At 50.1% G+C, this 11,130-nt stretch overlaps 2 protein-coding genes across 4 annotated transcripts in view; both read right to left on the bottom strand.

Moving 5' to 3' along the window:
* Window positions 1-1,591: 1,591 nt before the first annotated feature.
* On the bottom strand, window positions 1,592-3,681 carry ZBTB9 (zinc finger and BTB domain containing 9). 2 transcript variants are annotated; one of them, XM_023512876.1, is made up of 2 exons: window positions 3,587-3,681; window positions 1,592-3,425 (listed from the first exon to the last, which is right to left on the bottom strand). In XM_023512876.1, the coding sequence occupies exon 2, from the start codon at window positions 3,343-3,345 to the stop codon at window positions 1,942-1,944; it is 1,404 nt and encodes a 467-aa protein (XP_023368644.1). In that variant the 5' UTR covers window positions 3,346-3,425; window positions 3,587-3,681; the 3' UTR covers window positions 1,592-1,941. The 2 variants fall into 2 exon arrangements, with proteins under 2 accessions (XP_023368644.1, XP_003789148.1); XM_003789100.3 differs by having other exon boundaries at window positions 1,592-3,376.
* Window positions 3,682-4,880: 1,199 nt separating this feature from the next.
* The window catches only part of SYNGAP1 (synaptic Ras GTPase activating protein 1), a 32,474-nt gene continuing 26,224 nt past the window's right edge, over window positions 4,881-11,130 (bottom strand). The window contains exons 18-19 of one of the 2 annotated variants that reach the window (XM_003789099.1): window positions 10,771-10,861; window positions 4,881-6,814 (exon numbers count right to left, since the gene is read on the bottom strand). In XM_003789099.1, coding sequence (XP_003789147.1) covers window positions 6,668-6,814; window positions 10,771-10,861 — 238 coding nt within the window. In that variant the 3' untranslated portion in view covers window positions 4,881-6,667. Of the gene's footprint in view, window positions 6,815-10,756; window positions 10,862-11,130 lie in introns of both variants that reach the window. The other variant, XM_023512958.1, reaches the window with a different exon arrangement.

The following is an 11,130-nucleotide window of genomic DNA, read 5'->3' as shown; positions in this document are numbered from 1 at the left end:
AAAAAAAAAAAAAAAAAAGGAAAGAAATAAAGTGGATAAAGTCACCCAGAAATGTGAAAAGTTAGAGGAAGGCACAAAGAGCTCTGAAGAATTCAATAATTTATGAGATATGTAGTAACAGAGGGTCTGTAACAAACCAAACATTATACCTAATACAGGAAGTCTGGGATATTATAAGTAAAAATCACGACAATAAACCTCTTTTAAAAAAGAAGACAGGGCCTGGTGTGGTGGCTCATGCCTGTAATCCTAGTTCTCTGGGAGGCTGAAGTGGGTGGATCACCTGAGTTCACGAATTTGAGGACAGCCAAACCAAGAGCCAAACCCCATCTCTAAAGATAGGTTGGCATTGTGGCAGGCGCCTGTATTCCCAGCTACTGAAGAGTCTGAAGCAAAAGGATCACTTGAACCCAAGAGTTTGAAGTTGCTGTGAGCTATGACACCACAGCACTCTACCAAGGGTGATAAAGTGAGATTGTCTCAGAAGTAAATAAGAATTAAAAAAAAAAGACAGACTAGTTAGGTGGTGCACATCACATCACCGTACCCCTACCCTACACAAAAACACAAGAAGTAATAGTTCTGACTCTGAAAGATAAAGTAACTTACCTGAGGTTATTCAGTGGTAAGTTAGGGCCTAAGTTCAGGGTAGTGTTTTCTGTACGAGTGTGAAGCCATCCCATTTTTCCCCCATTAACATAACCTAGCTGCTTAAGAACACACCCAAGTCTCTGCACCTCTGTTCTGATGTTGTCTCTCCCACACAAATTACTCAATCCAGTCCATTACTAGTTTAGATTTCAGGGGAGTTTATTTGAAAAAAATTAAGTAATCACAAGTCCCCTCCCCCCATGCCATTTTCTACCCCTCCACCCCTAAACAGAGGGCCTATCTCTATCATATGTAGGTAGGATGAGAAAGGAGGTGTGGTCCCACTGTGCAAGTTATTCTCCAGCCTTTAGCATGTGCTGTCCTAGTCCTGAGTCCCTCTTTGACCACAGCAACTTGTTCATAGAGCAGTGGTGCCACCCTTGGAGCACTTCAGGTGAAGTACCATCTCCTGAGTTCACTGATCACATTCCAGTCACTGTTACCAATATATGAGTTATCAGTAGTGGTCAAAGGTAGACCAGAGGCACAGGCTATTGAGGGAATACTTTTTACTGGAGAGGGTTCTAGGAATGACACAGAATGCTCAGTTTGTTAAGGTGCTGAACTACAAGATAAAAAGAGTTGGGAAGGTGTCTACTAGAAAGCAAGCAAGCTACAATCTGAGGGACTTCTGGAAAGCTATGATAAAAAAGTCCACAATAGGAAGTCTGCTCACATCATTTCAACGACAAAGAAAAAGTTTAGAGCTTAGTCTCTGAATTACTCAAGCTCTGAAATCAAAGGTATCCCTAACTAGAGACAAGCTTCTTTAACTCCTTGTGGAGACTGAATGAAATGTTTATCACTAGTCAGGTGTGGCAGCTCACATCTGTAATCCTAGCACTTTGGGAGGCTGAGGCAAGTGGATTGCTTGAGCTCTTAATTTGAGACCAGCCTGTGCAAGAATGAGATAGCATCTCTATTAAAAAAATATATAAATGTTTATCACTGTCTTTTTGCTCTAACTCTTCTCTCACTAAATAACATTCTAATGTGAAATCTGGTTTCCTCAATGGATATCACCATTATAAAAAGAAGGTCCATTATGGGCAAGTGAACAATTTAAGTATGGCGTATAAACCACTTTCCTGTAAAGGGGTTAGCCAAAACCTGGGATGAGATGAGAAATCTGACTTTCCAAATCTACTGAGAAGCCCATATCCTTAATATATCTGCCCTCTTGGCATGATTACAAGATCCAGGACTCAAATGCCATAGTAGTAAGGGAGAAGTATCCATCAGCAAAAGTGGTTATCTAGTCCTAAAAGTTAAAGTATACAGCCTTGGCAGTCACTTGTAAGTCCAGTGGGCTGTAGCCCAGCCCTGGCCCTTGCACAGGTCCCTATGGCGAAGGAAACAGGCATGGACTCGAAACCGACGGCCACAATGGGGACAGGCATGCAGAGCTCCAGCATGGGTCTTCATATGTTCTGTCAAATGGTGCTTCAGTTTGAAGCGCTTGTTGCAGATGCCACAGCCAAAAGGCCGAAGGCTGAAGGTCAGCATGATATGCCGGTCACGCTTTGGCTTCACTGCAAATCGCTTCCCACACAAGCAACCAAAGAGTTTTCCATCTGCAGGGGGTGTTCCCCCTAGCTTCACAGGTCCATGCACAGCCTGCCCAGTTCCCCCAGGTCCTCCACCACCTGACAGGATTTCATTCCCATGAAGATCCACGGGTTTCCATGATGGCCCTCCACCCCCAGATGTTGCCCCTGCCCCTGAGGGCAACAAGAACCCTAGCTCCCCATTCCCTTCAGTGTCCCCTCCAGGAAACACTTTGGTCTCCTCCTTTGCTCCTCCAGACTGAGTTCCACCTCCTGATATCTCCTCCTTAGATTCTAAGGGTTCCTGTTTAATGTAGAAAACTTTGGGGGGCAATGCAGCAGGAGGGGTAGGAAGCTCAAGTGATGCACTCTCACTCTCTGGAAGTCTGAGGGGAGTAACAGATATGGGTAGTGGGTGGGATCCAGCAGGATGGGTTAAACTTCCTGATACCCTCTGAGACTGAGGAGTCTGAGAAAGTACAGCTGACCCCTGATCCTCCTCTTCTTCTTCCTCCTCTTCTTCTTCCACTTGAATTTGTAACACTTCTCCCAGTTCACTCCCCTCCCCTCCCACAGGGCTTTCAGTGGAAGCACAGTACTGCACTGGGGTCTGGAAAGAAGAGCGAATGCACCAACTTCTTGGAGAGGATGTGGTGGAAGTGGAGGAAAGAAGTGTGTGGTAGGAGGTTGCTCCCCGGGATGAAATTCCACCACCTGAACTTTCCAGTTCTCTAAGAATCTCTGAACACTGATCTACTACTTGCCACATCTGAAGGCCACTGGCCACAAGGAGATGGGCAGGGAGAGCATCCAGTGGCAGGCGGAGACGCCCTGAATAAATAAGCTGCAGCAGCCCCTCAAAGGCATCGGCTTCAATGACACTGGGCAGGGTGAGACGAGGAGCATCTCCCAAAAGTAGCTTGTCATGGAAGTATGGAGAGGCAGCAGCCAACACTGCTTTGTGAGCCCTAAGTTCCCTGCCCTGCACCAGGAGTGATACATCACAGAACTTTCCTTCTAGCCTGTGGCGGTTCAGGGATTCCAGCAGCGATGAGCTATGCTGCGGGAACTCGATCTGGATTGTCCGTGGGGCTGGGTTGCAGATCGGGGAGGAGGGTACAGAAGGCAAATGAGTCGAGGTATCCATGGCCTCTTCGCAAAGAGAGATCCCAGTGGGTCTGGAGGAGGAAACGGGGGTTTAGGGTTAGACTCCACGTGAGATGAATGCTGTAGAGGAAAGAGATGAAGGTCACAGAAGCCCTGGATAATGGAGGAACCACGTCCCTCCAAACCACTTCCCTCCCCAACATTTGGAAATTTTTCAGTCAGTAGTGGTTTCTGCAGATTAGTCCCGCCCACCAAGAAAACAAAAGCAACAAAACACCAACCGAGGATTTAACTTCCAGATGCTATGTAAGATGTTGAAGAGGTCCTTCAGCTACGAGTCTGACCCTGCTGGCCTAGAAATGCTCCTGCCCGCCGCTCCGCTTCGCCTTACAGTGACCACAGAAGCCAGCTCCCAGGAAGCCGCGGCTACTGGGATTCCCCGAGTCCGGGCCTGGCTGCCCGCCCTGCCGACACGCCCCCGCGGTTACACAAGCGGCGCTGGCCTAGCCTCACCTCTGCCGCCAAAGCGCCGTCCCGAACCGGAAGTCACCACCTCCCGCCGGACGCCCACGCCGGGTGCGCGAGGCGTAGGTAGGGCCGCAGCCAGTCCAGGAGCGAGAATCTACAAGCTTCGTGATGATTGGTTACGCAGAAGAGGAGGGCGGTGCTAGTAGGAGGCCCGTGCCACCTTACCCCAAGCTTTCGGGGTAGCAAGTAGAGCTGCAGAGGTTCCCGCGGCTGCGGAGAGTCGGGAGCTGAGGCGCTGGAAAGCACAACCTGGACGGAGAGGGCAGACCGTCAGCGGTTCCGGCCGTTTCCCGGTGACTAAATGTAGCGCTCGCCCCCCGGTAGGTACGGAGAAGGGCGAAATTACTTGGGTACCATGTGGGTTGGTCAGTTGCCCACATCACCTTGTGTACTCCGACCACCACGCAGGGTAGAGGTGGCCGTCCTCAAGTTTCCATGCAGGGGAAACTAAGTCACTCAACTGGCAGGTAGTGGGCCTACGACTGGAAGTCTGCTTTAAGGAACCAGGTTCTTTCTTAAAGCTCCACATGGGAGCAGTTTAACCAACAGTTAGGCAAATAAACCTTATTTCTAGTTTTTATAAAACGATATGGGGGAGTAGGGGAATGAGCAAGTGGGAGGAGAGGAGTGTGGGGGATGGGGGGTCAAGGTGTATGGCACACCTCTTGGGGGCGGGGCACAGTTATAAGTGGGATTTTAACAAATATAATCAGTTTGACCTAATTTTTTTGTACCCTCAACAAATACCAAACAATAAAAAAAAATATGTATTTTATCCGATAACGCCGCTGCTCCTGTTCTCTTTGTTCCTTCGGACTAGGTGAAGCAGTGGATGAGGAGAGAGCTACGCCGGGAAGCCTAGCCAGTGCAAATTAACCCTATTCTAAAATAGAGTAAATCTCACGGGAGAGTGACATTCTATTAGGAGAGTATGACATCAGGCAGAAATGTACGATGTGTCTCTTAGGCTGTCAGCTTTCTCTCAAAAAGTAAATCCCATTACCCCTGGTGGTTTGTCTGGACATTCCAGCCTTAAAAAGTCAGCGATAAAAGAACAATCTCCGTTTATTAAACATGATTTTTCTGTTTCACCACACACTCCAGAAAAAAAGGAAATGAAGTTGGGAGGGAAAAGGGACAATGGTAAGGGATAGAGAAGGCTGGGAGTGGGATGGGGAGGGAAAACGAGAAAACAAAATAAAACAGGTAGGAAGAGCATCTCCCTACCCTTTAAGGTGGTGGGTGAGGAGGGAAGCAGAGGGGCGGGGAGGGGAGGGGGCCAGGAAGCTCTGTACAGAGAGGTTGCCTCCAGCCCACACACACACACCCCGGATATGTACAGTACAAACCCCAGATAATTACAACAGCGAAAGAAGAGAAAAAGGGGTGGAAAGTCCAGGGGTAGGGCCTGAGGTGAGGAAAGCAAAGGAAAGGGCACAGGGATAAAATTTCACATATTTACAACTTTTATATAAGTATAAATTTGGCCCCGGCTGGGTGTACGTGTAGGGAGATGGGACTGAAGGGGAACTGTCCATACAAAAGAAAGAAGGGTGGAGTCTGGGAAGTCTCAATACCAAACGCAAGAAGAGATGAAAGGGCAAGGCTGGGTAGAGGACAGCAGTCAGGGAAGGGGGGGGTGCCAAGGAGGGGCTTCTCCTCCCCTCCATAGCCTCCCCACCCCAAACCCCATCCATCTTACCTCCCCTATCCCGCCAGAGAACTATATACAGAGAAACACCGAAAAAATTGTGGAAGCTGGCGGGAGGGAGGGAGGTGGAGGGAGATTGGGGGTGGGGAGTAGGATGAGAGGGAAGCCCAGCCCGGTCCTACCTCCCCCGGGGGACAGAGTCATGGAAGGGGGCCCCTCCCAACACCCCTCCTCCAACACAGGTCCCCCCACCCTGGGGGAGAGAGACATGGCTTTTCCTAGAGTAAGTTCCCCCCTCCCCCTGGGAGTAGAGACCAAGAAGAGAGAGGAGAGGGGCAGGAAGGGCTTGTGTTGTCAGGGTAGGGCAGATCAACTAGTCTGTCCTCCCCAAGATACACACCCTCCAAACCCTAACCCCTCACTCTAACCTCAATTCCACCCCACCCAACACACTGGGGGAGGGGGGGGCATAAGCCCCCTCACCCCGCTCTGGGACCAGCCAAGAGCAGATCAGGTGTGGGAAGAAGGGGAGACAACTCCCATTCTCCCCTTGCCGCCCCCTCCCTGCCCCGGTGGCCCCCTCCACCCCATTAGGTTCTGGGTGGGGAGGGAATAAATTTAAGAGTGGTAGGAAAAGGAGTTTGTGCGTGCTGAGCCCCCCCAGACGCTCCTGAGAAATCAAGGGATAATAGGGCCCCCTCAACCCGGGGTCCCCTCCCCATAACAAGGGGGGCAGGGGAAGCCTAAATGGGGCGGTGGAGGAGAGTTAGATTGTCAGCTCTGGTTACTGCTAAAAAATCACCCTGAAGTTGAAAGTTTGGAGGTGCCACACCCCCAAGGTGGGGGTGAGGGTCTGTCCCCCAGTGCTCAGGGGAACGATGAGGCAGAGGATGGGGATAGCACCCCGGAGTGAAGGGGTCTGTGTGGGGTAGGCGGTGTCCTGGAGCAAGGATCCCTGGGGGTCTAGGAGGGGGCAGCACCCCGACAGGTAGGAAAAGGGGGCAGCTGAGGGTCCCCACTCTCCCTCCTGGAAATGGTGCAGTGGGGGTGGGGGATCAGTGCTCCCTAAGGAGGCATTCAGGGAGGCAATCCCACTGTCCCTCGGTGATGTCCAGTCCTGGTGGTTGGTGCTGTTACAGGGCAGGGTGCACAGGGAAGGAGAAAGTCTGTGATGTTGGGTGGGCTAGTGGTCTGCGGTGTTTCGGAACTCGCCGTTCTCCGTGATCTGCAGCCGGGGTGGGGGGGGTGGGGCTGGGGGGGCCAGGCCGTTCCACGGTGGGGCCAGCGTCACACGCGGGTTTGTTGGACCCAAGGGGGGAAGCTGCCTCTCCTGCAAAACACCAAAGAGGAGAGCGCGGACTTATTGAGACGCTTCAAGGGAACCTGGATGCCAAGCCCCCAGGCAATGGTCTCCACTACAGCCAGCCCATTCTACAAGCCATGTCCCATCCCCTCCTCCCAGGACAATCCCCACCATTCCCCTGTTTTGTTGCTCACCTGCAGAAGTTACATCCTCTGGGATCAGGGAGAAGAGAATCTCACCCCCAGACTCCTTTTAACCCAATGTCACGCCAGGAAACCAGCTCAAAAGCAAGTTCCTACCTCACCCCCAACCTAATCCCTCTAGCTTACCTACATATCCCCTGCCCAGCCCGCCCTCCTCCTCTTAGAACCCCCTCCCACCCACCCCCAATCTGATGTAGGAACTTGGTGTTGAGGAACAAGGGGAGGCAGTACAGCAAAACCTCATTAATCCAAACCCCTGTGGATTTGGAACTTTTTCATAATTTGAACAAAAACTGGGCTTGAGATTTCCTTTATCTGTGAAGAAAGGGTGTGCTAAGTAAATTAGTGGTGGAAATGTGTCTGTAGGAGGGGATATTTAACCTATACCAGAAAACAGACTTTTCAATCCTATCTATTCATTAATGCATGCTCCCTGAGGACCTGAGTGGAAAAAGCGTTGTTCATTGAGTTCTACTTACTGTATATATTTTGAAGACATGCATTTCATTAAATAGACACTGTCATTCAGTTTTGTCACTTATTCACAGTGGCCATCTTCTCAAATATAACATTTCCAAATTAGAGAGGTTTAACTGTACTGGGGGGAAAGGAAGGGGATTCAGGGTAGTGATGTGGGAAAGGAAAAATCTTGTGGGAGGCTGCCTCTCTCTCACACTTATGGTAGAAATGACTAGGAGCTTCTGCAGACACAGCATGCCCTAATCTCTGCATCTCTGGGAAGCAGAAACTGGCTTTATTCTCTTCCACCCCTGCCTTCCTTTCAGTCCCCTCTCCCTGGGTGAGAGAAGGTGAGGGGTACCAGACCCTACTCCCACCCATGGTCCTACTCTCATCATCTCCTATTGCCACTCCTGGACCAAACTGCTGGATCCTGCCCTAGTCCTACCCTCTATTCCTCTGCTAGAAAAAAGTAAGTTATCCGAACTTCCCTCCATTTCTGGTCACTCATTTGGCTTTTCAAAATTTAGGCTCAGGGCAGGCACAGTGGCTCATGTCTATAATCCTAGCTCTTGGGAGGCCCACAGCTAGGAGGGCCCCTTGAGGTCAGGAGTTCAAAACCAGTCTGAGCAACAGTGAGATCCCCATCTCTACTAAAAATAGCAAAAATTAGCTGGTGTTGTGCCGATGCCTGTAGTCCCAGTTACTTGGGAGGCTGAGACAGAAGGATCCCTTAAGCCCAGTAGTATGAGGCTGCTGTGAGCTAGACTGATGCCATGGCACTCTAGGCTGGGGCAACAGGTGAGATTCTGTCTCAAAGAAAAAAACAAAAACAAAAACAACTTAGGCTCACAGCTAATTTATAAATTAATGGCTGAGTTGCAGGGGGACCAACACCCGGTTTAGAACAAATGTCCAAATTATTTCCTGGGCTACAGGGCATTTAGATCTGGGAATGTGGCTATGTCTGACAGCTCCAAAGGATACAAAAATGTTCTAAGTAAGGACTGCCAGATTTGTATTCCTTTCTATCCCAGGATTAAGAGCTCACGTCACCTAAACCTCAGACTTAAACAAAGCTGCTTGCTGGGTATCACATAACTTTTTGCAAGTCAATGAGAGAGGCAATTTTGAATGGTAGGGTATCCTGAGTACAGCAGAGAAAGGAACCCCCAGATTCCCTTCTCTCTGCTTGTCTGCTGGCAACAGCACACAGGCATGCCCCCTACATCCCCATGGACCCAAATTTAGAAAGTAGATAAATTAGGGTGCCATTATTCATTTTACAAAAGAATTCACTGCAGGAGTCCTTTAAATGGTGAGGTCCCCTGGTGCCTTTTAGCATCTGTTTACAGATCACTAACTACTTCGAAAGAGAGGCTGAGCAGACAGACTTTAAATTTATAGTATGAAGAACCACTGCCCACTGCAGATCAATCCCAAAGAAAACAAAACATCTTGGAAATGATGTCTGTGGCTTCCAGGTTCTCGTTTACTAGCTTTTTAGGCAGGAGTATGTCAGGTAAGGACACTGGGTGGCAGGAGAGGCGGAGTGAGTGTCTTTAGCAGTAGAGAGAGGTTATTTAGCATGCTGTTCCTGGCATCTCTGCCTGGGAAACAACATTGAACCTAGCCTATGATATGATCTAGGAAGACATCTCTTCCCACTTCTCACTCCCAGGTCACAAGGGTAAGTCCAGGTCCTAACATCTGTCCAAGGTTCTTTTCATGCTCCTTCTCTTTGTTCTATCCATCCTGCCTATTGTGGGAATATCTCAACAGCATTTTTTACCAGGGTACCCCAAAGTCTCCCTGACTTAATGACCTACTCCTAATCCCTACCCAATTGGGGCTAATATGAATCCCAGGATGCCTTCTACCTCTCAAATGTAAGGGAGGAGGAAGAAAGAAAAAGGCAAGGAGTGGGAAGGAGGGTAGATAATTAAGGTTAGGGAAAGAAGAGGAAACCCCAACCTACCTGCTGCAGTCAGCACAGCCCCTATAGCCAGGGTTCCCCAACCCATCACCACCTCCCATTAACAAAACCCACTCCCAACTTCCCAACCCTCAAGGACGCTCTGGTGAAATGGGGGGTGACAGACATACACTGGAGAGGTAGAGGAAGAAGAGTGTTTAGAGTCCAGAGGAAAGTTTGGACATGTGGGTTTTGTAGAGAAGGGGGTGGAACCTGTGAATATGCTGCACCTGTCTAGGTAAACTCTTGGTGTTGCTAAGGTATCACTAAACAGTTCTGGGAGGCAGCAGCAAGTGCTCTCTTTGGATGGTGCCGACATGAGTCTGTGCAGGTGTTAGGGGTGGGGTCTGTGGAGGTTCTCTGTGTGTAGAGGAACGAGGCTCCATAGGAGAGTTGGAAGGGAGTGGGCTTTATGACCAACCTGCAGTGGTCCGGAGTCACCTCCCCCTGTGTCTTCCGCCCGTGGCCAAAGCGGAACCAGGAGAATTACCTGATGAGGAGCTGCAGGGGGAGAGAGTGGGGTCATGGGATCAGGAGCCTTAGTGGTTGTGGGGGAAGTCTGGGAGAATCATGCTCTCAGAGCAGAGGAAAGAGGAGTATGGGTAGGAAAGTGAGCAGAATTTGGGGAAAGCAAGGGGCAAGGGGGTACAGGAGGGAAGTCCTACAAGTTGGCTGGGGAAAAGAGGATGGGCAGCAGGGAAACGGGAAGCAGGTCAGGTGTAAGGGTTGAGGGGGAAGAAGATCAGAGAGGCTGGAATGAAACACTGAGGGAAATGGGAAGCTATGGGGCCTTCAAGATCTAAAGGGCCAGGAAGAGGAAGCTGTGCAGGAGCTGCCAAGAAGTCAGGAAATTTGAGGACCCAAGAGAATAGAGGTAACAGGGACCCTTAAGTGTCCAGGGCGCCTACCAGAGCTTGGGGAAACTACAGCTTATTTTCTATTCTAATCAATGGCAGCTTCTAGCCCTCCAGGCCAAAGAAAAGCTCAGAGGAAGCTGAACTTAGTGCCTTTAACAGGAGAGGGGAAAGAAGAGGCTGAGGTTCAAGGAATTGCACTGGATATAGGAGCAGAAAGACTCAGCTTCTGGTGGAAGGTCTTGACACAGGAGTGGAAAAACAGGGAGGCACAGGGGTAGGGCTGACGCTGCCAGGAGTGACAAAGGCACAGACGATGGAATGAAGATGGGGTCACTGGGGGGCTACTGGGAGCAGCCAGTGGACAAATGGAGGACAATAGGAAAGACAGATGGTGATGTGGCTGGGATGGCTGGTGTGGTGAGTGCACGAAGGACAGTGGGATGGATGGGGATGGGACACGGAGAAGATAAATGACATTGTAATTTCCACCTGAGCGTCGAGCAGCCTCTTCTTGGGTTCAGGTAGCGGCTCAGCCATGGCGGGGTGGTCCCGGCGCAGCTCCTCCTCCACCAGCATCAGCCTGAAGGGACGGGCTTCAGTGGGGTTAGTGGCGGGCACAGCTCGGAGCCTGCCCATGAAATTCCTGATCCCAGACAACCCCAACAGCTCTCTGGATAAACCTTGCTTGAGGGTCTCTTTCTCCCCTTCCCTCAGAATCTCTCCATTGCTGTGACCCAAAAGACAATTATTACTCAGGATAATGCTCTCCACCTTTCTCTTAGGGACGCTCACATCTACCTGCTAAGGGCAGCTTCTGTGCCTCAAAGACTACTTTTTTTTTTTTTTTTT

Source organism: Otolemur garnettii, unplaced genomic scaffold (genome assembly GCF_000181295.1).
Source record: "Otolemur garnettii isolate 467f Iridium unplaced genomic scaffold, OtoGar3 scaffold00031, whole genome shotgun sequence".
Lineage (NCBI taxonomy): Eukaryota > Metazoa > Chordata > Mammalia > Primates > Galagidae > Otolemur > Otolemur garnettii.
Note: the sequence above shows the minus strand (reverse complement) of the source record. Positions and strands in the feature narration are given on the sequence as shown.

Excerpts from the sequence above, each read along its gene's own strand:
- ZBTB9 (XM_023512876.1), bottom strand. The coding sequence starts at position 3,345 with ATGGATACCTCGACTCATTTGCCTTCTGTACCCTCCTCCCCGATCTGC.